The 24,491-nt window shown below is 39.8% G+C and overlaps 2 protein-coding genes across 4 annotated transcripts; both read right to left on the bottom strand.

The window, feature by feature from the left end:
* Window positions 1-330: 330 nt before the first annotated feature.
* Window positions 331-19,140, bottom strand: LOC110831148 (uncharacterized). Of its 3 annotated transcripts, none has more exons than XM_087343774.1 (13): window positions 17,496-19,140; window positions 15,840-16,076; window positions 13,301-13,381; window positions 10,613-10,728; window positions 10,139-10,261; window positions 7,998-8,185; window positions 7,028-7,135; window positions 6,339-6,513; window positions 4,542-4,715; window positions 2,659-2,792; window positions 2,200-2,475; window positions 1,506-1,653; window positions 331-971 (listed from the first exon to the last, which is right to left on the bottom strand). In XM_087343774.1, exons 2-13 carry the CDS (start codon window positions 16,073-16,075, stop codon window positions 778-780), a joined length of 1,953 nt encoding a protein of 650 aa, XP_087199900.1. In that variant the 5' UTR covers window position 16,076; window positions 17,496-19,140; the 3' UTR covers window positions 331-777. The 3 variants fall into 3 exon arrangements, with proteins under 3 accessions (XP_087199900.1, XP_087199902.1, XP_087199901.1); XM_087343776.1 differs by lacking the exon at window positions 17,496-19,140 and adding an exon at window positions 16,281-17,449; XM_087343775.1 differs by lacking the exon at window positions 17,496-19,140 and having other exon boundaries at window positions 15,840-16,259.
* Window positions 19,141-19,903: 763 nt separating this feature from the next.
* EMC3 (ER membrane protein complex subunit 3) lies at window positions 19,904-24,248 on the bottom strand. Its single transcript, XM_022066842.2, has 4 exons — window positions 23,917-24,248; window positions 22,118-22,374; window positions 20,919-21,080; window positions 19,904-20,121 (listed from the first exon to the last, which is right to left on the bottom strand). The coding sequence occupies exons 1-4, from the start codon at window positions 24,063-24,065 to the stop codon at window positions 19,916-19,918; spliced, it is 774 nt and encodes a 257-aa protein (XP_021922534.1). The 5' UTR covers window positions 24,066-24,248; the 3' UTR covers window positions 19,904-19,915.
* Window positions 24,249-24,491: the final 243 nt, after the last annotated feature.

The following is a 24,491-nucleotide window of genomic DNA, read 5'->3' as shown; positions in this document are numbered from 1 at the left end:
ATTTGAAATTTAATTCTTCAAGGTTTTACATTTTGTTAAGACCTTATAAAGCAGAGGATGGATAATATCCAAAACAAAGAAAGTAGTAATAATTCAGTATCACACGCTTTTTACTGATTTCGTACACGTATGTACAGGAAACCAATCATAAGCGTGTGATGAAACAACTCAACCCCGCAAAATGTTCTTGTTCCGGATCTGTAATAGATACAACAAATACTCACCATCTCTACAAATCTTTGTTCACATGTTACCTAGCAAGATAAGCTCAGTGCGGAAGGATTCGCTGGATGTCGACACTGTACAGTGTCTTGTTCTGAAGTCGTAAAATTCAACTTTGTTCTCTTTTATTTCTCTTCCAGTTTTTTTATTTTTATATTACATTTTTATTTCTTGGGAGCTTAAAGTGATGCTGTGTATGAAATATTTCACACATCATGCTGTTCATATTTGGAGCCTTGGTCAGCTGTCCCACTCATGGCCACCCAGCCGACTGCGTCTGCAACAATTCTACAACTAGGCTGTTAAATAGAGGTGATACGGTTTAAACCAACTTTATGAACTTGAAAGTGAGGATATATTTTCAGTCGTTAAAACATCCATGTTCTTGAAAATACAATGTAAATTTCTTGAATTTAGCACCATTGGATTACCACCAGGAATATTATATAAAGCCTGCATTTAAATTTGTAAGCAGTGTCTTTCAAGGCTCAGAGAATAAATAGTCCATTAAAGATAACCGCATTTACAAAATGCACCGCCATCATAGGCACATCTTCACAGTGGTGTTAGTATCTCAGTCTCCTCAATGTCATTTGCTGTTTTGGAATTGATGGACTGCTGTGACTTACTCAGCTCTGAAAATACAGGAGCTGTTGATCCGGTCGTCTCACATATCATGTCAAAGAGTTTTGATACAAATTCCATTACTTTCTGGTAAGTTCCCTCGCGTAACTTGTGGTAACCTTTCCCTGCAAAGAAAATAAAATACTTGGAAGTTTTGGTATATTTGCCTAAAATGTTGGCAATGAAGTACAAGCCTATAGCGTACACAACCCTTAAGACCATAATCTGATCTCTCACAATGATGAAATCCTAAAATCCTGCTTAGTAATTATAATTTCCCCTTCTAATATGATACTTGAGAAATGTTTACTGCTGGTTGAAATTTGGGAAAATACTGTAACAAAAAGTTCTTGTATTTAGCCACAGCAATATAACAATTTTTTTCTCACCATATGAGTACAATCGCACCACGGTTGTGTGTTTTCTGCTCTAGACATAATAATCTACGCAGAAACAAGTAGCTTCTTATTATTATGTGAGTAAATAATAGGGCAGTTTAAAGTATCCCCCTTTATCTCACCAGTTAATTAACAAATCTGTATCTCATAATTTCAGTACCGTATGGAATCTGTGAAGTTCATTCCACTAGCTAACGAAGTCAACATAGCAAATGCATAAATAAAAGTTTACAGAATATTTTAATACGTGGTATTGCATACCTGAAGGTTTGAGGATGCCCTGAATAGGAACCCCCTGATGTGTTAAGGAAGCAACAAAGCGCTTCATTAAGTTGAGCCGAGTTTCTTGAGACAGTGGATGAAGTTGTGCCAGAAACCTAAACAAGTACTCAAGTACGTACTGGCTTGCCTGTAACAAAGCGTACGTAACAACTTCTGTAACGGTGATAATAGGTTTTAGTACTGATTTCATTTAAGATGTTTGAAGAGCAGATACAAACCCCAGAAAAGTGTAAAGTATGTATAAGGTCAGTAAAAGTAAAAGAAATAGTTTCAAGTTGTGGACTTGGGGCACCATACGCGACGATCGGGCCAACAAGAAGTGTTGCTACAAAGACATGGAGCACGTCAAAGATCGTCCAGGCTTACTCTTTCCACCGACGAGGTTATTCCGGCTAGATGGCGTCGGTGGACGATATGCGACATCGAGGAAAAAGACTCTAGGGCTGATAAGCCACATGGTGTCTGTGAGCAGACTTTCTTGTATACAAGGAGATACACTGTAACTATCTGACAATGATTTACTGCTATCTCAGTGGTACAGCAATTTTAATAGGGATATCTTACAAATAAATGCCCCAGATGTTTTTAAAAATGATTAGTAAATATCCGATGAGACTTTTTAACATCACACTCCCTAATGTTTGCCAGTATGAAGTAAGAAATGACAACTTACTAGATTAATCTTCTTGAGGCAGGATTCTGGCTGGCTTCCGAGTATCACAATGTAACTGAGATCATCTCTACTAAGAACTGGTAATCGAAGATGCTCTAACCAGTCAAAGAGCAGTCCTGTCAGAACATACAAGTTCTTCTCCATTTGCAGTCTCGTCCATGCTGACTGCCTGTGGTTCAGATTCACTCGGTACTGCTTTATGTATTTCCTCGTTCCATCACTTAACACGTTGTGGTCAGCCAGAAGAGCTTGAGCCACATCGTCTACATGATATGGCTTAAGTAAAAATAATATTAACATATTAATATTTTATATTAAAATATAGCGCTCAGCTGTAATTTCATATGCGATTTACTGAATAACAATGTTGAAAATTGCTACTAACATAGAATATTTCTGTTATACAATACTGAATCTATAAAAGCATATTTTCATAAAAATGAACACTTTTCTACTTACAACAAATTTTTCATTTTCAACTGAATTTCTCAGGTCACTTTGGGAACTTAATTCTTGATAGCAAATATTGTCTTGCAAAGTCTGATCATGTATGCCATCTCCAAGTACAGCATCCAGACAGCTGTCATCCAATCCTAATGACGAAAAAGTTCAGATGTTGATGCGAGGGGTCTGAGGAAGACGGAAACAAAGTAGGTGCTGTAGGAGGTCACTATCCGCAAGGCTGTCCAGTATTGCAAATCACAATTTGCCTTAATCGGCATTTAATCCCTTCCCTCCCAGTGAATTATCTCCTACCTCGTTTTATGTCGTATTAATTCAGATATTGTTGTGGATGCATGTTTTCCATTCAGTTACCATTTCTTTTTGGCTGATGTCATTGGCATCATTAGTGTTGCTTTGGGCTTAAGCAAGTTACCTCATTCTGCCATTCCCAGTTTATTGTACATATTTTAGTATACTTAAAATACATTATCTTCATGGTTTGCTTAACTTTTTTCTTTTGTATGTAAGAATGCATATGTGCATGCGTGCCTGTTTTAGCAGTCTATTAACATTACATATTACAGCATCTCAGCTCTTCCATAATAAACATCTGCAGTTTGGAAAAGAGTGATTTTTAACACAATGTTATAAAATTATTTCAGAGGGGACTGGAAAGACTTTTGTACTGTCAAGTTTGTCTGAGGTTCTATGGGTGTCCTGGTGATTTGGCCTCGTGTTTTAATATCGTTCATTAATTTATTTTACTGTCAAACACCTCCTAATATTTGTTTAGTTGAACCTGCTGTGACATACGCACAAACCCCTCACTGCCTTTACTTCGCTTTGGAAGTTGAATCCCCCACATTTCCGTTCCTTGCCTAAAAAAAATACAGTTAAGGGCAGAGGAGGTGGGGTCAAATGTGAAGTGAAATGGGCCAACTCAAATGCAGGGAGTGAGTGGAAAATAATGCAATACCAACAACAATCACAAAATGTCACATTGGAACTTTTCAACATACAGAATGCTCCAGAAATATGAGTCCTTCATATGCATAGCAGCTCATGGACATGCAAGACTGAGTACAGGTTTTCAAATTCAGCCAATGAGAGAAAAAGCTTCTTTAAGGAGTTACAGTCATCCCATTTTCTTAGGTTCGCAAGGAAAATGGGAGGGATACAAAATGGTTATCACATGACAACAGCTTTTTTCCCTTTATCTGTCAATTCCTACAAGAAACTGTGCACTTTACTGATTGCAGCAGCTCTGATCTCTCTCTGTTCCCTGATTGTCACAGTTTCTGAATCCCTACCCAATCAATTTTTACCTTGAAACCACGTAAGGAACACCCCAAATGGTCCTGTGAGAACATTCGTCATTTTGTAGTAGTCGACTTCACTTTTATCTCTCCCATTCTTCTTACGAACTTACAAAACAAAATTGCTGTAGTAGCTCCATAATGAGGCATATACGTAAGTACATGTGTTTGAGAAATTGCATTCAGTTAGGTACGCCGCTCCATTAAAAATGGTACTATTAGAAGATTACCTCGTCTAGAAAAGCGTTTTATTCAAAATACGTAATCCAACCTTAAACAATTGCATCTTTCCACCTCTAACAGCTCACAAATCAGGCAGCAGGAACGCCAGCTCATATTTTGAAAACTATTACTTTTTAATAGCTCACAGTACATTACATAAAACATTTCACTGTGACAGAGCTATTAAGTATACATTCCCAGTGATTATGAAGCTGAGAAGAAAGTGTCAACTATTACTGAAGATAATTCATGGGGGTTTCAGTGATAAATTCTTTTAATTGTAAGACTTCAGTGGTGCAAATTTCATGCTGTTTATCAAATTTAACTGAGCTGGAAGCATCAAAATATGAATATTTTTACCTGACATTCCTGAAGCACAGGAAGGCATGTCTGGAGAAATACAGGGAACATTCTGAGGCACGGCTACTACATCGTCGTCGTCGTCGTCGTCGTCCATATCTTGATTCCTTATTGAAGATGGAAGCTGGTCATCAAGCTCAGTGCAGTGTCTCCAAGTGGAAGAAGCTGATGCAACTGCAAAGGAAATAAACTTCAGCAACGGAAATGCTGCTCTGCAACAAGCAACAGCGTTCCCTGAGTAAGTGCTGTCATAACAAAGTTCTCCTGCTTTTTTCATACGGGAGAAAGCGAAAAGTTTGACATGTAGTGATGGATCCTGGTCTAGTAGAAAGATGATCAGAAATGAATTTTTATCAACACCTGCACTGAAATGCTCAGATGTTTTGATAATGATAATAATATGCCACTGTTGTGTAAAACAACATAATTCTTTTATTTTTAGTGGCATACCAGAACATCTGCTATAAAGCAGTCCAAAAAACAAAGTAATAATTTCTACAGTGTAAAATTTCAATGTTATTGTGAAGACACACTTCAAATCGCTGGTTAAGGTTTTCAAACATTCTTGTAGTGGTTATGTATGACTTTATACACATTTTTCCATTGATCCTGTAGATTTCATGGTACTTAATTATGAAAAATAATTCTCTTTCAGAAGTTTACAGAAGCAGGAGTCTCAAGGTTTGATCTAGAGCAGTGATCCCCAATCTTTTTGTGCCTACGGGCACATTTGACAGTTTATGAGATCGTGGCGGGCACCAACCAATTAACAAAGCCAAATTTTCCTTTCTCTGGACAAATAAGATATGGACACCAAGAAATACACAAAACAACACGACGTTTATTGATACAAGAAACCACGCAATCAAAAATACGTAGTTTTGTAAGTACAATTATTATTATTACTCAAGTGGGAAGTTAGTGTGATGTTTGTCACTGCATTTCATCGGCCAGTTTTTCAAATTTGGGAGTGTAGGATGATGTTGCTGCTTGCAATCGTCAAGATGGGCGTCAGTAAGTTGAGATCTGCGCTTTGATTTTATAATGTTTGTGGTTGAACGGCCTTCATTATTCAGTATGACCTCTTTCCGTAACATCGCGGGCACCGCATTGGGGACCACTGATCTAGAGAATGCAAAGTATGGGGCATTCAGTTCCTTCAACACTTCATTGATTGGACGGCTTAATGTCAAGGCTGCAACTGAAAGTGCCTTCTTTTATGCACATTGGGACAGTGCAGCCACTGAATTAGAAGCACAATGTTTCCCATCTTAAGTGCCGCACTACCGCAAGTGGCCTAATTGGTGAGCTGCCTCCAGTCCACTGACGTGTTCATTTTTCTGACACTCCATCGCTCTACACGCCACCTCCATTAAACATTTAATTTCAGTAAATAACAAGTCTGTCAGAAAATTATCAAGTAACATATACGATTACATGCGATAGTGTACTAAGTTGGTAGCATTTTAACGCACTTCCATGAAGTTTCAATATATCGTCATCAATTATAAATTACTGGCCTCTTGGTCAATAAGGAAAGTGAATGTGGTACACGATCTTAAAAGGTTGATAGCCAAATTTAAAATTTAAACAAAATTATTTGAAACTGGGCCTCAAATGGTGAATTTTGCAATTGTAGTAACGCCATTGCATCCGTACTGGGTCCCTTAGCGGTGGAAGTCTCCAGTCTGTAACAGCGAATGATGTGAGCCCAAGCCTTACAAAAGAAAAATGTAATTTGATGGCCATGAAACGTGTAAGCACTAACGTATGTTGGAAAATGGTGAGGCATAGAACCTGTTGAAGATGAATTAGAATGCACAAATCCAGTTCGCTGCTCGTTGTTTGTTCTTGCGACTATGAAGTTTTGGGTGAAGGAGAGACTTGTGACATCATTTTGTACTCCATAAGGTGTACCAAGAGCTTCGCGGTCGCACAAATTAAGGAGACGTTCACACAAGACAAACAGAATCTGCAAAAGAAGATAAATTTACTGACAGAAGACAATATTAAAAGAAAAGAATAAAAGTGTCATTCAGAATGGTGCATTTCAGAGGGAAAATTTCTTGGATATCTGCCATGATAAGAAAACAAGAAGATAACATTAAGCTGGATCCTGGAGACATTTTCCTTCCATAATAATAGTGGTGTAGTGCTGGTAGTGGTAGAATAGTAGAAAGATATTTCTTGTCAAGAACAATATTAAAGAAAGTATTACAATGATAACAACAATAACGGCTCTGAGTTTTATTACAAGTGCAAGCAGAAGCTCTGACATGTGTTTTGTGGTCAAGATCCTGGGGTTAAATTATTACTGTGTCATGTGGGTAATTAATGAAGACTTTTAGACCTGAAGATTGACGTGTACTATGTCAGGAGTTTAAAGTTTTCATAATTTTTATGGTGCCATTCAGTAACACGACAGCACGTCTGTAAATATCATGTGACGAGCGGTGACCTTTGTGTCGATACGAAGTTGTGCTTACCTTGGGAATGAACTTCAGCTTTCTTGCTTCATATCCATGTAACATTAACTTCTGTCTGTTCAAGTATTGCGTAAGACTAAAATCTGCCTGTTTCTTGTCTTTAACAAACTCCCTGTTAAGGATACAAGAGGAATTATGACTAAACCCAATTAAAATATCATAAAGTACTTTCTTAGAGTGGACTAATTTCTTGAAATGGGGCACACTCGTAATTCTTCCGGTCACATAGACATCAGGTGAACCACTTACTTTTTCACTGCGTTAATACATTACAAAGCATTTTTATTAAATACTGAAATTAATTACACATTGCGGTGGTAAATGTTTGAATGCAATTCTGGAGCAGTACTCGCACTTATTAACAGGTCAGACAATTTTAAAATTAAGTTTAATTAAAACTGTTTGGACCCCACAAAGGATGAGCAATGTTTACAAGTGTATGCGAAGGGCGGAAGTCAAGATTTACGTATCAGCACTGCACTAGGTTAGTGACCAGTTTCATGGTGTGTAAGTGCAAGTATTATGTACAACTTCCTTCACACAAAATTAGATTTAATGATTCATTAATATTCTGTTTCATTTATATGGCGTTACGAATCGAGCGCAACGATCTTGACGGACAACGTCCGACGAGCGTTATTTTTGAGATGCAACTTTGTTAAAATGTTCCTCAGTAATGGCAAACAATTCTTTAAATTCACATTACTCTGATTAAAATGTAATCGACTAATACATCTTTAAAAATGATGAATGAACGCTGCCCCACCTCGCATAATCTAGATGAGCTTCAGCTTCAAAGCGTTAAGAATCAATTTATGTATCTCATTTAGTCAGGTGACAGTTTCCCAAAATGAATTTGATGTGCGACTGCGATCCACTTCAACGGACACAAGTGAAGCGCGTCTTTGCGACAGAAAATGATTTAAGTCATTTTTGATTTGGGAGTAGAAAGGAAGACATTCCTCGCCACTTGCCTGTTGCAGAAGACGATGCTCTGTGGGAGAATGAATTGTTCAAACTCTTGGACGCAGAGAATTTGTCCTCTCGTCTGCACAGCGTTAGGACGCTTAAGTCTAACGAAGCGAATGGCGTCGTTCGCTCGAACTCTCAAACTGTATACCAGGTAACAAGCAATCAGAACTCCTGTTCTTCCAAGACCTGCAATGGATTGAACGCATTACCTAATTACGATCGGTGTTAAAATTTTTGCCAACTTGACAGGAAGATCACACATAATAACACGATAAAGCATTTCCTATGTTCTTATAACCAATCATGAGGCTCGCCCGCTCGGAACATTCGACATTAAACGATGAAGAAGCACATTACTTCTTGAAAAGCTAATTGTTACTTATAAATTAATTATGTTCCAGCCAACACTTTCTCGACGTACTCCGACATAAGACACCTTAGCATTAATAGAAATTAGGGCAACTGTGGGAAATGTTTTCGTTTTGTATCCTGTGACCTCCTACATCGACGTGGAGTGCATAAACTTTTAAGAAGAACTGTTGAAGGCCTCAGCAGCGAAGTTTGCATTGTCTTGGCAGGAAAGACGACGCAGGGAAATAATGAAATTGGCGGCTTAAACCACTGCAGCGCTGAGTCGGGGGTTCGAACCCCACTTAACGCGTGGCTTGCATCCGCATTCTTCTGTGCGCGTTGTCCTCAGAATCACGCGTGTTGCATAAGGTGAAGGTCAAACGGGGAGAGAATCCGACGCAACACGCAACTTACGTACGTCTCGCGTGTGGCAGAACATGAATTATTAAACGTGTATGAACAGACAATGAGGAATTCGATCCAAGAAAAATGCCCCCGGGAAATTACACCGAACGCCCAGCAACGCGAATAAACAAAACAAAAAAGAAACCTTTTTTCATTGCTGTTTTAATGCACGGCTTCGGCGTTCAGGAAAATACAGAAAGTTATGAAAAGTTTCTCGGGGTCTGGGCGTGGGGCTTCGAATGTCTCCGCTTCGTCCTGGCCGGCGACACTCGCGCTATTTTCTGTTTCGTCTTGACTCATGCGATACCGAGGAATATCGACGTTGTCTGCGAGTGGAGAAGGCCGTTATGAAACATTGAATTCCCTGAGCTGTCGGCTTGGCAGCTACAACGAGGTTTTGCCGGTAATCCAAAAAGTCGAGGATGAGGTCTGCGCCGAGTACGACGTTCATCGATCGGCCACCTGCTTGTGCTCCCCTACGTCACGTGACAATCAACACCAACAGAAGCGTCGTTTCAAGGGCAACCTCGTGTCCCGCGTTGGCAGTTTCAGGTTCCTGGCCGATTTTCCCTCAAAGTTCGCCTTCTTCTGAAGCAGCCAACACACGTAGAAGTTCTTTTGCATTCGAGTGTCGATTTCTTGTTTGCGTAATAATTCTGGCATACGAACTTCTGTTCAGTTTACAAATTCTAATCAAATGTGTTTAAAACGGTATTACTATAAACCTCGAACAAAGTGATGATGATGAAATTTCATAATCGTCATCGTCGTTTAACAGCAGAATCACGCCGGTGACCAACGTAACTGAAACTGCGTCTGGAAATTCCACGGAAAATGCTCAAGCGGAAGACAAAGAGGACAAGAGCGGGACGAAAAACGGACTCTACTGAATACGCAAATTACATTGTAAGAAAATTATCTTTTGTGTGAAATCATTTAGTTCAATTGTTGAGAACGCGCGTGAAAATCAAAGTAGAACTGCGACTGAAATAATAATGACAGTTAAAAGTGTCCAGTCTTATTAAAGTTTCATTTCAGCGCTTCAACAATAGATCTTTCTGGATATTTCTGTGCGTCTTTCCAGGAATGTGAAGGTGACATCTGAGACACGAAAACTAAGTCGAACCTCACGGCACAATAAATTCTTAATGAGCACATTTCCGTGTTGCTCCGAACACTGGACGAGAATCAATGGAGTACGACGACGTCCGACGTACTGACAAAGTTTCGTTAAAGAACCGCAAATGAATGACGTTAAGAACTGGGTCTCGATCGCTGGGATCGTGGTTCGAATTCCGCTCAAGGCTTGGGTGTTTGTGTTGATCGACCGCTCGTTCTAGCGAGAATTACGCCAAGCAACACGTGAATGGAAAGTGGTCTCACCTGCGTGGCAGTGGACGGCCACTTTTCCTTCCGTGAGGGCGAATGCCATGACCTTCACCATGTCGAGCAGGCTCGTCAGAGAAGCTTCACCGTAGTCTTTCCACCCAAAGTTGTAGAAGTATACTGAAACAAGAAATTTATTATCGGCGTGCAATAATATTAAAAGGGACCTTCTTTGTCCAGCGAAACAACAGAGACCCCTTTCGCGCTAAAAATCAGGAGCGGACTGACATCGCTTCAAGAGGGCTTCCTGCACGCAGATTTAGACCATACGCCTGGAACGGTAACAGAATTTCTTGGTTTTGAGGATAAAAGCTCAAAACCTACAAATAGATATCCATAATATTTGGCTAAACTGAGGTTAGAGTGTACGAAACGCCTGTCGTTTAAATTCGTAGGCCCTGTAATGGATTTTCGTACACACACTTTACAAATGGCAGTTTATTAAGCAAACAAAATAATCTGCATACGTACTGTTATTTTCCATGAATACGTCTGGGTCGTACGTGAAGCCGGAGCTTTCTAAGGCGTTTCCGCAACTTGCGTGCTCTCCCGGTGTTTGTAAGTTTATGATGGACTTTATTCCCAAGCTGTAAACAAGACACGAACAACGTAGTCAGTCGACAATAATTGGAAGTAACTGGAGGAAATGAAGTAGCGGAGAAGGCGGAATTATGCCCGGAACCCGTCTCCTGCCGTTGACGGCGACGGCGACGGAACCTACAGGCGAGCAACACAAGTCCGCAGCGCTGGCGGACTCCCATCTTGCAAACAGACGCCCTTTCATGAAAATTCTGCTTTCGCGCAAAATTATATTAAAATAGTTCTTATGCTCACGACGTACAGTGACATTTTAACTACTTGTTCCATAAAAAGGGATTCCGCGGTTGAAGTAATTGCAGTGTGTGTAATCTGGTAGCTTAAACTCCTTACTTCATTTGGCATATTTTGTTTGCATATATTTTATTTTTAATACGTAGTATCGCCAAAGGGAGTTACACCAGTAGCACGTTCCTAAAATCGGACAAAGCCGATCCCTTCTTTTTTATAACCCGTACTGGGTGGAAGGTCTTCATGTTGTCAGCATTCGGTGTCCTAATGGTCACAAAAGGTACTCTCGAAGCCTCAAGGAATAAAGAAATCGAATTTTCAAAGCCCTTCGATAGACTATCACAAGTATCTGACCTCAATATGTTCCCACAAAATGTACAAAATCAGTTTGGTAAATAATCTTTGGTAATGGAAGATGTTACGATTTGCATTCCTCGGATGTCAGACGTCGAACAAATAAGAAAAACCAATTCCAGTCGACAAAAGTAGAAAATGCCCTTGTCCGTTGTCCTCATCTTCCGCTGTAAAGGCCAGAATCCGTGTCTTTTTGAAGCCTAAAAAGTTTCGCCAAAGACAACTTGCACTCTTCGTTGCCCTTCTGAGACCAAAGCAGGAAAAAGGGAAGTCGGAGCCACTGAATGTGTCCATCACAAACCCAGCGTGGGGGCCGGAAACAAGTTTAGAATCTGCCATCCGCGGAAAGATGTCACGTGTATCGGCGCATCAGGAACGCACGCGACACCACTCGTTACGTTTCCCACGGGAAAACATAACCCCCACCCCACCCCCCCTTCCATTCCTTCAAAGTAAGAGACCGAGTATCACAACCGGCAAAGTTATTGGTTTATAAATCGCGATCTTCAGTGTTTTGGAGAGTAAACAAGATAACAGTTTCTGAACTGAATAAAAACAAGTGTTCTCCTCTTAAAACGGCATTACAATTATTATTCTCACCTCAAATCACAAAAGACGTTCAAAATGACTTCCCCGTGCTTGTAGGAAAGCTCCACATTTCGTCGGTGCGTGAGCAGATTCCAAGCACAGGCCAGACGAGTACAACATTTGGGCTTGCTTCTAAAAATGCCTCTCTCTTCTGCACATTGACATTTTTACCCTACAGTAACCACCGTCGACCTACTACGAACACTTGCACCAAGAAAATGTCGACGTCGTTTCGACTAAGAAGAGTTAGCTGCACCCCGCACCATCAACGTCGACCCGCGACGAGAGAAATTCCGCAACTGAGCGGGCCGATTAACTCGTTCAATCGCCGGAAGAGAGCGCACAGGCGAGGCTTACGTCGACTCGACGCTGACCGAGCTTACTCAAAAGAAATTGGCGGCCGCGCAAAACAAACTGAAAGTTTAATAAACAGAGATCTGGAAACATGTTTTCATCGACGCTTTTAAATTGTATACACCAACAAAAAGTATCCGATATTCAGGTACTTATTCTAAGCGAAGGAAATAATATTTTCATTCATCCCAGTGTTTTCGCCGATATTTTCTCGGGTAACTGTAAGCTGCAATTCAACAAATTTGTAGCACTGTAACGAGCGTTCAAGTAATTCAACAGAACGCCTAATTATTAACAATATCAGATGCAAAGTATCTGCGTGTAACTGCTGGAAATTTGTAGTAAGGGCAATTTTGTACGTTTATTATTTACGACAAGGTCCACACAGATTAAAACACTAAACAAAATTCAAAATGCCTTTCATGTTGGCTGCTCAATGAAACCTGGAATCGGTTTAACCTAAGTTACAAATTTATTCATTTCAACATCTACGAAGTCTTCTCGCACGACAAGATACACGTGATATGTGGTGGAACGTCACTGAATTAGTCTATGAGGGGGGGGGGGGGGCTTCAGAATACACTTAAATTGTTTGTTCTGCCATTAGCTTCAAGGTTTACATACTTTTCTCTTTGTTAGTGTAACAAAACTGATGTCACCAAACACCGAGCGTCCATCAGACAGCAGGCAAATTGCTGTCCGCTAGAACAAACTTGAAATGAGTGGAAAATCGAATTTTGTCGCTTTAACGTTCGAACCATCCACTTCGCGCACAGAAACGATTTATAATTTACTGAGAGAATCGGACGATTAATTCGCTGTGAAATTAGGAACAGAATATTGTTGCCAGCTGCCACGAGAATTTAGAGCAAGTTTACAGACAGACAGACAGCTGAAAGTCGCAGCGTGAACTGATTCAAACTTATTTATTTATTTATTTCTGTAACGCGTGCATTGTTTTAAGAGCTTATTCCACTCACGCAGTTAACACAAAGAACTGAAAAGTAACTAATTAAATTCGAAGAACGTTCTTACCTTTTAAATTGTCCTATGATGTTCCTAGTTTTGATAATTTCTGTGCTGGGTCGAGCCATTGCCAGGATGTCGTCTGTGACCCTGCAACGACAATAATTCAGGTCCATCAAACAACAACGGCACTGAAGGCCGGCGCGATGTATCAGCAGAAGATCGACGGGCGCAAGTCGTAGGACGGACGAGGAGGCACGACGATCTCGCCGAGGAATTAATTCTGGTGTTGGATGCCTCGAAGGTGGCGACATCTTTCACGCCAATGAAAACTTAACGTAGGGAGGAGCTTCATTCAGGTTGTGTAAAGATTCAAGCGAAATTTGAGAGCATTTTCAACGTTCCTGCTTCTGACAGGCGATGGCTGACTGCAATAATGACTGTGAATGATCTTCAATCATCTCCCTGATACCGAGTGCAGATAACCTTCATATTTATCGCCACGCTGCACTGATAAAGGCACACAACCGCTGGTAATTAAAAAAGTTACTTCTTAGAGAAGTAATGCGGACTTGTTACTTGGTCACAGCACAGTCAACACTCACCTGACGTGAGGGCATTATACAAGAATTCATGTAATGGGTGTAACGGGGTAGAAACACGAAAGAATTTCGCTGCATGCGGCACCGAGGCCCGTCCGTACCAGTCGCGGTGAAGGGTCCGAGGGAAATTACTTCTGCGCCAGTGACGGAAGTTCACGGACCTCGCAATGTTGAAATAGTTTTCAAAGGACAAGTTTTGACGGAGTCTGGAACGAATGTCCTGAGGCCAAGGCACTTATTTCTATTTATCTGCGACTTTCAGCCGAGAGGCGACAAATACTTTATGTCCTCTTCGATGGTTTATGAGGTCCGACTCAACCTTCGACTTACGCGCGACCCCAACTGCACTCCATTTACATTTAAAACGCATGCCAAATATCTGCCGCTGTTTTATAGTTAAATAAAATAAAATGAAACTGAGTTTCTGTGTGTGAAGGAAAATCCAACGCTTTATAAAAGACGGGCGATGCCCTCCGGAACCGTCACCTCGTTTTAAGTAGCCCTTCGAAGACACTCAGTTTGTCATGGAACCTTCGCGAAGTCTTCATCTTAACTTCCATTTCAAAGAGAGAACTGATGAAAGCAACAGACAAGTGACAGATATTGAACGAAAACTTTGTTAACCAGGACTGAGGCCCTCGAGACTGCGGGGTTCTGACACCGGGCAAGAAACAAGTGATAAAAGAAGAAATTTATTAGGAAGCTCTACGGGAAAAGTGGCAGATGCCCCTCGTGGAATACAAAAGACGACCTTGAGAATGCGGATCTGAGCGAAAGGGAAGTTTCAACGCTGTCACGTGGCAGCAACGAAAAGTACGCCCGCTTGATGAATCTGCAAGGCAGGCAAATTATTTACTGTGCACTTTCCCATACGAATGGGACGTCGAGAGACTGCGTTAAGACGTCTTCTAGGCGCGTACCAACGTTTCGGAGGGGGGGAGTTTAATATTATAAAAACACAAATATGTTTATTCATTACATGGCTCGTCCAACTTGCTCCGATCCCGTCATTAACTCATGGAACAGGAAGGAGAGAGATCTGTGGGCCGTATTGATTAATCACATGCAAAACACGAGGTGTTATTCTGCCGTAGTTCCTCTATGCAAAGCGGGTTGCGTTCTTTGGTGGGGCAAACAACGCGCGTTCTGAGAAACGCGACAACCGTCGGAAGAACCGGATCGAACCGGCCGAAAGCAACGCGTGAAGGAGGGTCAGCGTGTGACAAATATGACAGTCGCAGTGCGCTGCTGTTCTGTTTCCTCACGCGGCCCATGATGCAATCTTCTTAATACCAAAACGGGAAATGGGTCACGTGGGGCGATGTATTAGCAGATTACGCCAATCGGCCGCCGGTGGGCTTTTTTTGTGAAGACTGTCGCGTCATCCTGTGATCACGAGATACTAAAGAGCGTGACGCAATCACAATAGCCATGGCAACGAATAAACAAAGTCCGTTACACCCCGTGAATTTCAAAAACGTGCTATTCGAAATTATGTCTTCCCAACCCAAAATCGCGCTGTAAATACAGCAGTGAGGGGCAAATGTAAGAAAAATTTAGCACAACGTACCCCGCCTATGGCGTGCGTTGCTCATCCACAGAAATCAGTTTGGTGGAATTCGTGGCTTCATTCCTGGTCGCCTCGAAGGCTGAATGTGTCTCACGACAACCTGGCACACTGCGTTAAATTGCTTTTTCGACTTAATTCACGGCCTCCGTTCACCTGAAGACGAAAGACGAACAACCTGGTTCGTAAAATTCTCTGTTCTTATAATTTCATCCTACGTTAAGGCGCAGCTTTCCACGAACACAAACAAACAAGAGATAAAAGAAACCTTGACATAAAATAGTGAACAGAAGTCAGAATGCTCAGCTTCGAAACGCTAATTCCCTTAAAATACGTCAGCAGCATTCCCAATTCATCATTCAAATAATCACACGACGAAGTGCTGTTACTATTCACGTCCACCATCAGCAAAGAATTCGTAAACACCGACGGCCCTTACCAGTGCGAGAAGATTCCATCAATGGCCATGTGAGTCGAATCGAAGCTCTCAGGATTCTCATACTTGCAGTGTCGGCCCCGACAAAAGATGGAACACTGAATGCCGTTGGGGGTGACTCTTCTGAGGTTCTCCGACAGAATACTGTAATTGGCAGGCACTTGGTGGTCTTGAAGTTTGGAGCCCGCGGACCGGAGACCCGCAGGCACCAAAGAACCAACATCCACATCTTGGGACATTCTAAACAAACAAAACGACAAATGAGTTCACTCGGAAGCGAAACGGAAATATCACAGGCGCTGGACGACGATGCAAACAGAACAGCAAGCGCGTGGTCTTGGATCCGTCGAAAGAATGGACGCCATTTCAACTGCAATTGGAATCAACTTCCTTGTTCGCTGTGTCGTAGAACAGTCAAACAATACCAGTAGAAATAATTCTCACAATCAGTTAAATCTTGCTCTCTTTCACCCACAAACTGCGCCAAGAGCATCGAACACGCCGCCGTGTGCGCTGTTCGTCTCTGCAACACGGCGAACAGCTGCTACTTCTCTCTCCCAGGATATCTGCCGGTGGAACACTGCCCAGACGTCGTCTCGTTTCGGGTAACTTGTTGAACTCCTCGTTCAGTTTCGGAGTCTATTTTTCGGCCATCACTGTCATTTTCTCATCAAACACTTCCAAACCCGAACTAATGCCACTGATGCCGTTTAGTTTGTTTTTGCATGTTCCTTATGCTGTTTTTGCCCCTATACCCGTCGCACACACACGGCCTTCGAACGCGCAATGATGTGACCCTGGTAACGACAGACTAGTTCTGCCCTTACAAATGTCAGCGACTGTTCGCTGTTTATAACATCCGCCGATACTCGCTCTGGCTTTGAGACACTCAACACTTCGCGATCACGACAATTACTGGCTCAGTATTGACTATGAACGTCTTAGTATTCCTCAGTCCCTTCAAGAAAGTAATGGCATAATATCTTAAAACATGTTTGGCCACATTATCACATATTTTGATATTACAGCCTTCTAGTACAATGGGCCGTGTAGTCTCGTAGAAGTTGACCGACGTTTCAGAGGTGCTTACAGCCTCCGACACCTCCTTGATGATGAGATAACAGTGAGACAAATCAAACTAAAACATTTCGACTACAGTGCAGACGAAACGTGAACAAACCAAGTACAACCAAGGATGCATGTTTCACACAGTTACAAAATCGCACATTTTCACGCCTATATAACGTTATAATTATTACGAGAACAGAAAAGAATTAATTTACATTCCATAGGCCCAAGCAAACGATGTATAACATGACATTACACATACAATAATTCTTTTCAATGCAAGTATAAATTACATAGTTATTACAGCCGACTACAGTATTCCAGCAAAAATAATTACAGAAGAAACCACCACTATAGTAAACTCCGTTATATTTGCTGAGTTCAGTGTTTGGCATATGAAGGTTATGTCTGTATCTTGTACATGTATGTGCAGTCCACTGATTGTTCCTAGGAATAAACCAAGCATGTGAAAGTGTGATAAATGCATTATTGCACGTTTAAATACACAAAACCTGCAGAAGTGCATTTAGATCTAAGACATGGTTTTAAACACGACTTAAACAATGTAATACAAGCAGCTACTGTACTTACGCAATGCTCCCAAAATTCAGGTCAAAGTTACGTCTGCGGGATTACTCTACCCGTTTACATTAACATGGAGCTTCCTTCTGCAAAATCGAGTAAACACCTTTGCACTTTTCAGTGGAGATTCTTTTAGTTTCTTAATTGAAGTGAATAGTCGGGCACAAGCATATTTATTACAAACTGCGAATAGAATATGCGAACAGAAATAATTCTGAACTCTATTTAGAACTGTAACTAAATTATTACTTCTGTGAAACGTTGAAACATGATACCAACTATACAAATTGTCAGGCAGTGCGTAAACACACGGGAAGTGAATTCGAACGAACCACCCATCGCCACACACGGCTTGCAACTAAACTAACATCGACATCGGCTCGTAGACAAGCCATGTCTGAGCATGCGTGCATTAATGGAACACTCAAAACATATCAGGTTGCAATAAAGGTAATAAATATAACTTGTTTTTATTACCGTCTTTACACATAATAAACAAACGTGTTTCAGTTCACATGACTCTCCAGCATAACCCTATTTGATATAACTTGAGGCGTTGATAGCAGTTAAAGATGATTCCACTGCTCTCATTCCAGCGAGTACGTAAATCGATTCGGCGTGCCGAACTATACACATACACTGTTTCAGCGTTTGATTTTGTGTGGAAAAACACTTACACTACGACACAAGTCTCCGTAATGCAATATGCGAGTTACTGGCACCCCTACTTCGTTCTTGGGACATCCTAGGTTGAAATATTAGTTCGGAGATCAGCTAACTGAAGATTTTTTTGAAGTTTTCCTCGATCTCGTCAAGCAAATGCAAGGATGTCACGTAATTAGCCATAGCCCCATCCTTCCATTACATTCCTTACTCAAATTCCTACCATTTGATACCGTTTGTCTGAGCTGGAATCTGCAAGCCACATTTTTACCATTTTTTGGAAAAAAATATATTTTGAATCAGAAAATTCACGTTCTCCTTTCAAATTTGCGGAGCTTAAGCTGCAATAATAGTTTAATGCAATCAATTATGGCATTACAAGCAACAGATTTTGTGATCTGGTGGGAAAATGCTATATAGCACAATTACTTTCCAAACATAAAACATAAGAAAGTGAATTATGTTTAGAGGGAGCACAGAAAAGTGACTTCTTCCCACAATGTACAGTCCATAATAATAAATATTTAGTAGTCCAATTATTTTTACGTAAGAAAAATAGTCTTTTCTGCACAGACCAAAAAATCATAGAAAGTGTACAAAATAATGTTATATTTCACCTTGCACTTGGAAAAAAGTTATGGAATGCTTATTTTTAATACAAAAGAGTAGATGTTACTCTTAATATGATAAAATAAAACAATTTACATAGTGCCCAACGGATTATACGAACAAAAGACAGTACACAATACAAGCATATGCACATAGAAATTATGCACTCCACATTTACATAAAGTACAATCCTGTGTTCAACATAAATGTTTGCAGGGAGTAAAGAACAACGAGTGTCATGTATTACCAAGATTTCATAAAAATGAAAATTTAACACTTTCTTACCTACTCCATGGAGCCGAGTCCTTCCTGAGAGGTTGACAGTCGCTCAGCCACTCAAGAAATTCCTAAGACTAAGGGACCCAAAGGGTCATTACTTTGTTCACAAGAGTCCGCCACTGGTCTCTGACCTGAGCCAGATGAATCCAGTCCACACCACCCATCCTATTTCTTTCCATATTAGGTTTCCTAGTGTTCTCATACACTATATACGCAGAAAGATTTATTATTTCGGAGGATAACAAATCACGTGACTTCAATTTTTTAATTCCATTATTATATGTACAATTTGTGAATTGATTAGTGTCCAATATCTGATCCTCAAAACCCTGAAAATTAGTCCAGGGTGTTAAACATGCTTATTCCAAAATCCATTCATGCTCTAGTACAGTGCGCTATATATTTATTTATTTATTTATTTATCACACATCTTTATACCAGTAAAGTTCACTTCCTTAAATATGACTGATCCGTGCGAAGGAAATATGAGAATTATTTAAACTTCTATATTCCTCGGCTGCACAGGAGTCAACACAAGGACCCTTGGACTTAAAGGTAATAGACTTTACATTGCAAACATTTTGAAAATGATGTTTAAACTCAAAATTTTTTTTGAACAGGATGCTCATTCAGTTTGATCTCATCATCTTCATTTCACCGCTGTAATTCAGTTACAAAATAATGGCGAGCAACATTATACTAACGATCATCTTCTAATCACTTCTTATTTTAAAAAACACTCGCTTCAGCAACAGACGAAATTGAAACTGGATTAATTGTTAATCTGTGATCTGTTTGAGAATCACCTCTCATTTCTCTAGCGGACTCGGCACGCCGCTCATTGCAGTAATAAATTGGAAACAAAATTAGAGATATCATCATTCAACTTTATTCTGGTGATACATGCTGTCAGCAAAAGGTCCTGCTAAACCCAAAATCTCATTTTCTATGTTCGCAAGAGCCCAATGGTGTTCACATATTTCAAGAGCTTCCCACTCTGCTTTGAAAGCAGCTTTTGGGTCAGGAGGCATTGCCATTGCCGCACCAGACATCTGGTCTTGAAGGTGTCGGGCTTGATCGGCAGCTAAGGACAAACGATTGCAAAAACGCCATTACTGAAATTCTAGTAAGTAGGAAAAAATATGTCATTATCAGTTGTAAACTATGCACAAGTAACACGCCAAAATATTTCACGCTGATATATATATATCAACCATCAGCTTTACATTTAAATCGAGTACACAAGAACATACAAAAAGTCTGTAAATAAAAAAGCATACTTTTAAAAAGTTGTTGTTGTCACAGTATCACCAAAGAAACATTTGAAAGGAAAAGGAATGTGAAGGTCCAATCACAACATTAGCTTTACAGTAACTGAGGAAAATCAATAAACCCACAGAAATAAGTGCATCAGATAAGATTCAAACAAATTTCCTCATGAAAAAAAGGTATGTGCTCCGTCAGTGAGCCACACCCGTTCAGGGGTGATTTCCTATCAATGGCAAATTCAACCAAATTACGAGTTTTAATTTACACGAAGATATGCACGTTAAAACCACGAGAATTATTGTCTATGGGAAATGAGACTTTGATTGATTCTCGGGTTATGTGATGACACTCTTTTAACTGCGATGTTTGTACAATACAAGACGGAATAATGGTCAAGATTAGTAAGTAAGAATTTGGAAGGAGGTTGTGATGACCTACTTGAAAGTACCACTTCAACATTTGCCTGGGCAGATGAAGGGAAAAACGACAAACCTGTAATTAACCTCACCAAGATTGGAACCCAGTACCTTTCAAATAAAAGTCTGCCACCAAACTGCTCAATAGCAAATCAGATCAGAAAGCATTCTCACACAAAATAAAACTTAACCTTACCATTGTTTTCACCAAGAACAAGGGTATAAATACTGCGCAAACCAAACACATTCAGAAAATACCAAGATGCGGACGACACCCAAGCAGCATCGAGTGAAAGAAGTTCAATTCCTCTCTGCAACATTGGCTTGAACCTCAGTGTCAATGGGAAAGGAACTTTTGCTAAAAGAAATCACAAAAATTCTATTAAAACTTAGATTTCTCAAATCTCTGCATCTAACATACTTCAATAACACTCCTTTTCTGAACGTACGTTCTTTCAAATGTCTGTGCTGTGTGACAGTTCAATGAATACAAATCACAATGACATTGTAATGGCCTATTTCATGTTAAAAGTACTGTATTAGCATTTTCCAAAAGAAACTGAAGAAAGCCATGAGAGACCTCGGTGAGGGCGGCCAGTGAGCTTACTGACATTTCAGAGGTGCTTACTGCCTACTTGCTCAGAACTTCCCATCAAAATTCTTTACACAATTCTGTCTTCTCCATTCAAGCCACACATCCAGCTAATTGCACTCTCCTTAATTCCACTAGTTTCATAGACCACATCGATCGTATGACTCATGAAGTCTCTCATTCTGTAATATCCTCAATATTCCAGCTCACCATCGCATGGCCCGAATGTAAATATTTTCTTGCATATTCTGTTTTCAAACGCATGATGTGTTCTTGCTGACTCAGATTAAGAGACATATTTCACAAACACCCTGGTGTATGGGTGCTTTCTGAGAAGCTTATTGTGTGTGTGCAAAGAGTAGCGGATAAAACGTATGAAAGTGACAAAACAGAAATTCTTCAAAAATTACTATAACCTCAAGTAGTTTCACGTTCCATTTTATAAATATGGACAATAAGGAATTCTTTGCATTCCAGTGGAAATTCTTTCTACTTCCAAACAGAGAATGTGAGTGTGCCTATCCCTAAAGCATCACATCAGCTTACATCAATTTAGACGGAATTAAAATGACGATGGCAGGCAGTTTCAATTTCTCAATGGCATTTTGAAGTTTATTAAAATTTGGTCCTGAGGGGAACAGTTTAGGTTCTCTAAATTTATCAGCTGCAAAGATATTCAGCAGTATACTAAAACAGTTGTTCCACCACGTTGCAATACACACACATATCGCAATTTTCATTCTTTGTCACTGAGCATTTCTTTTTTACATATGAACTCACTCATAAAAATAAAGTTAACTCACTTGTAACAAACCCAGAAAACATCCAGTTGATCCAACCTCCAATGACAATCGTGGGCAGAACATTGGTCACATTGCCTTTCAACATATCTGTCATCATACTTGGGTCTGTCATTGGATTCTGATTAACAGCTACACGCTTTTGGGTTTTAAAATAACCTGATTCTTCACTGTTGAAAAAGTGGCGTCTCATTAGAAATGACTGTTTTGGAATGTAATTCCCATGTTCCCTCAGACTGCGAGACCTGATTATAACTTGACTGAAAAATAATGAAAACAATTTTAAAGAAGTAAAATAATGACTATCTATACAAGCTACAATCAAACTTCAATACAGTTTCTCTATATATAGCCAACTTCACACAGCACATGGAAACTTCGGAACAGAAATGCCTTATATAATATCAAAGGCCATCTCTCAATAACACTTTCTGTGTGGACCTTACAAAAATTGACAGTGGAACCACGGTTCCGGAGAATCTGATGTAAATACGTCTTTGTATTTAAATTATTTTTAGGCAATAAATACAATGAAAGGAAGTTTATATATTAGCTTTATTCTAAATATTCCCTTTATACATGCTTTACAATTGAGTAAATAGTTTGATTAAGACATTGCTTAATCAACTTGAATTAGTTACGCTTAAGATGGGTCTGTGGTAGCTGAAATATATTATAAAATTTGTACACTTTAGAGTATCAACATTTCGTGCAAGATTTTGATCTAGTAGTACTACATTGAGGATCTGACATCAACATTAAGCCAAATGTTTCCTCCATAAATGTGACAAAGCTTTGATTTTCCTCCTTCTTTAAATCAATGTTAAAATCTCCTGCCAATATTATGGGCATTGTATTACGACCTTCTGTGGCCATAATTGAAAACATCTCTTTATATCCCCTATCTCAAACTTTGTTCAATTGTAAGAGACCACCATGTCCACTGGCAACGATCAATTTAATCAAAACTAAAATGGAGAGAGTGGATGCCAGTATCACAGATTTCTTAATAATTCTTATACAAGATAAGTACTTGTGATATTCTAAAACGTTTTTAACAGCACAATATTATCTACTCTACGACGCACTTCTACAAGCGATTCACAGCTCAGCTCTTTCCGCAATAACGAAAGCGGATTGTTGGCAGCAGTAATGAAACACAACAAGGCCGAATAAATAGATGACATAACAATTAGTTTCTTAGGTAAAGGAGTAAAGCATAGTTATGCACGCAGGAGTTCATATAAAAACTGACCAATGTCGGTCCATATTTACACATTGTTGGTATGGATCTTACACATTTTCCTAACGCTGTTTTGCCAAATGACCCTTCCATATAGACGTATTTACGTCAAAAAAACATGTAAATATACTTTACTCTCCTTGTTCAAACTTTATAGCAGATATACACAATTTAGTGAGAAACATACAATTTAGATGAGGTTAACATATCTCAAAGCAAAACCACACATGTGTAAAGCTAGTTCTATGAATAAAGAACTAAATAAATATAGCTACAAGCAATACTGCTCATTCCCGAACAAGACAACCCAAACATTTCACAGTAGCGAACCAAATGTTAATACAAAAAGTCGGCTATTCACTAACCTATCAGCATGTAACATACATTTACTGCAACTTCTTTAGAGTATTTGTTGCAGATGAAAAAAATTAAAAGAAAAACGGAACTTCTAATTATTAAAAACAGTTACTCCGAATTAAGTTCAGTTCCAGATATAATCTACTAAACTCAAAATTCCTTAGCTACAATATAGTAACAAGTAAACTCGAATCTCCATTACCTGTCTTGCACTTGCTGCAACTCAACCTTCTTCTTTGATGAAAGCAAAATTGATACATAATGCCTCACCACCCCAACTAAAAATGTTATAACAACTATGGGTAAAAATACCCACACCCTTATTTTAGAGTCCAACAGTAATTCTGCCATAATTATCAACTTGCACACCACAGCATACGACAATAAAGCTTGCTATGACGGCCTTCGGGTTCCGACCATATAACCGGTACGTTGAGTTGGTTATATCCAAAGATAATACCAACATATGTCACAGGTAATAGTATGGGTCACTTCAACGCCTAATGGTCAGTGACAATATTTGGTATGATCTAAAATTCAACTGAACGAAGTGACAGCAGTAGAAAGTTTTAGGATATTCTGTTGCTGTTGTTCAGTCTGAAATCTTTCGCCATCCATTCTGCTAAACAAAGTAAAAAACTGTAATTTATAAACCCAGCCTCCTATCCAATGGGTACCGGGGTCCTTTCCCGGGGGTAAAGCCGGCCGGGGCGTGATGCTGACCACTCACCCCCCTCTAGTGCCGAGGTCAAGGAAGAGAGGAGCAATACCTCCACT

This window comes from Zootermopsis nevadensis, unplaced genomic scaffold (assembly GCF_977971745.1).
Source record: "Zootermopsis nevadensis isolate Lab colony 2312 unplaced genomic scaffold, Znev_1.0 Znev_ptg000006l, whole genome shotgun sequence".
Taxonomy (NCBI): domain Eukaryota; kingdom Metazoa; phylum Arthropoda; class Insecta; order Blattodea; family Termopsidae; genus Zootermopsis; species Zootermopsis nevadensis.
The sequence above is the reverse complement of the archived record's forward strand: the minus strand, read 5'-3'. Positions and strand labels throughout refer to the sequence as shown.

Excerpts from the sequence above, each read along its gene's own strand:
- LOC110831148 (XM_087343774.1), bottom strand. The coding sequence starts at position 16,075 with ATGTCCCAAGATGTGGATGTTGGTTCTTTGGTGCCTGCGGGTCTCCGG. Across the intron at positions 10,262-10,612 it reads CGTATTCATGGAAAATAACA|TATACTTCTACAACTTTGGG; the intron begins GTACGTATGCAG and ends TTCTTGTTTCAG. Across the intron at positions 2,793-4,541 it reads CTGTGCTTCAGGAATGTCAG|GATTGGATGACAGCTGTCTG; the intron begins GTAAAAATATTC and ends TTTCGTCATTAG.
- EMC3 (XM_022066842.2), bottom strand. The coding sequence starts at position 24,065 with ATGGCAGAATTACTGTTGGACTCTAAAATAAGGGTGTGGGTATTTTTA. Across the intron at positions 22,375-23,916 it reads TTGCAGCAAGTGCAAGACAG|TCAAGTTATAATCAGGTCTC; the intron begins GTAATGGAGATT and ends ATTATTTTTCAG. Across the intron at positions 20,122-20,918 it reads TGTTCTTGGTGAAAACAATG|CTGCCGATCAAGCCCGACAC; the intron begins GTAAGGTTAAGT and ends GTTTGTCCTTAG.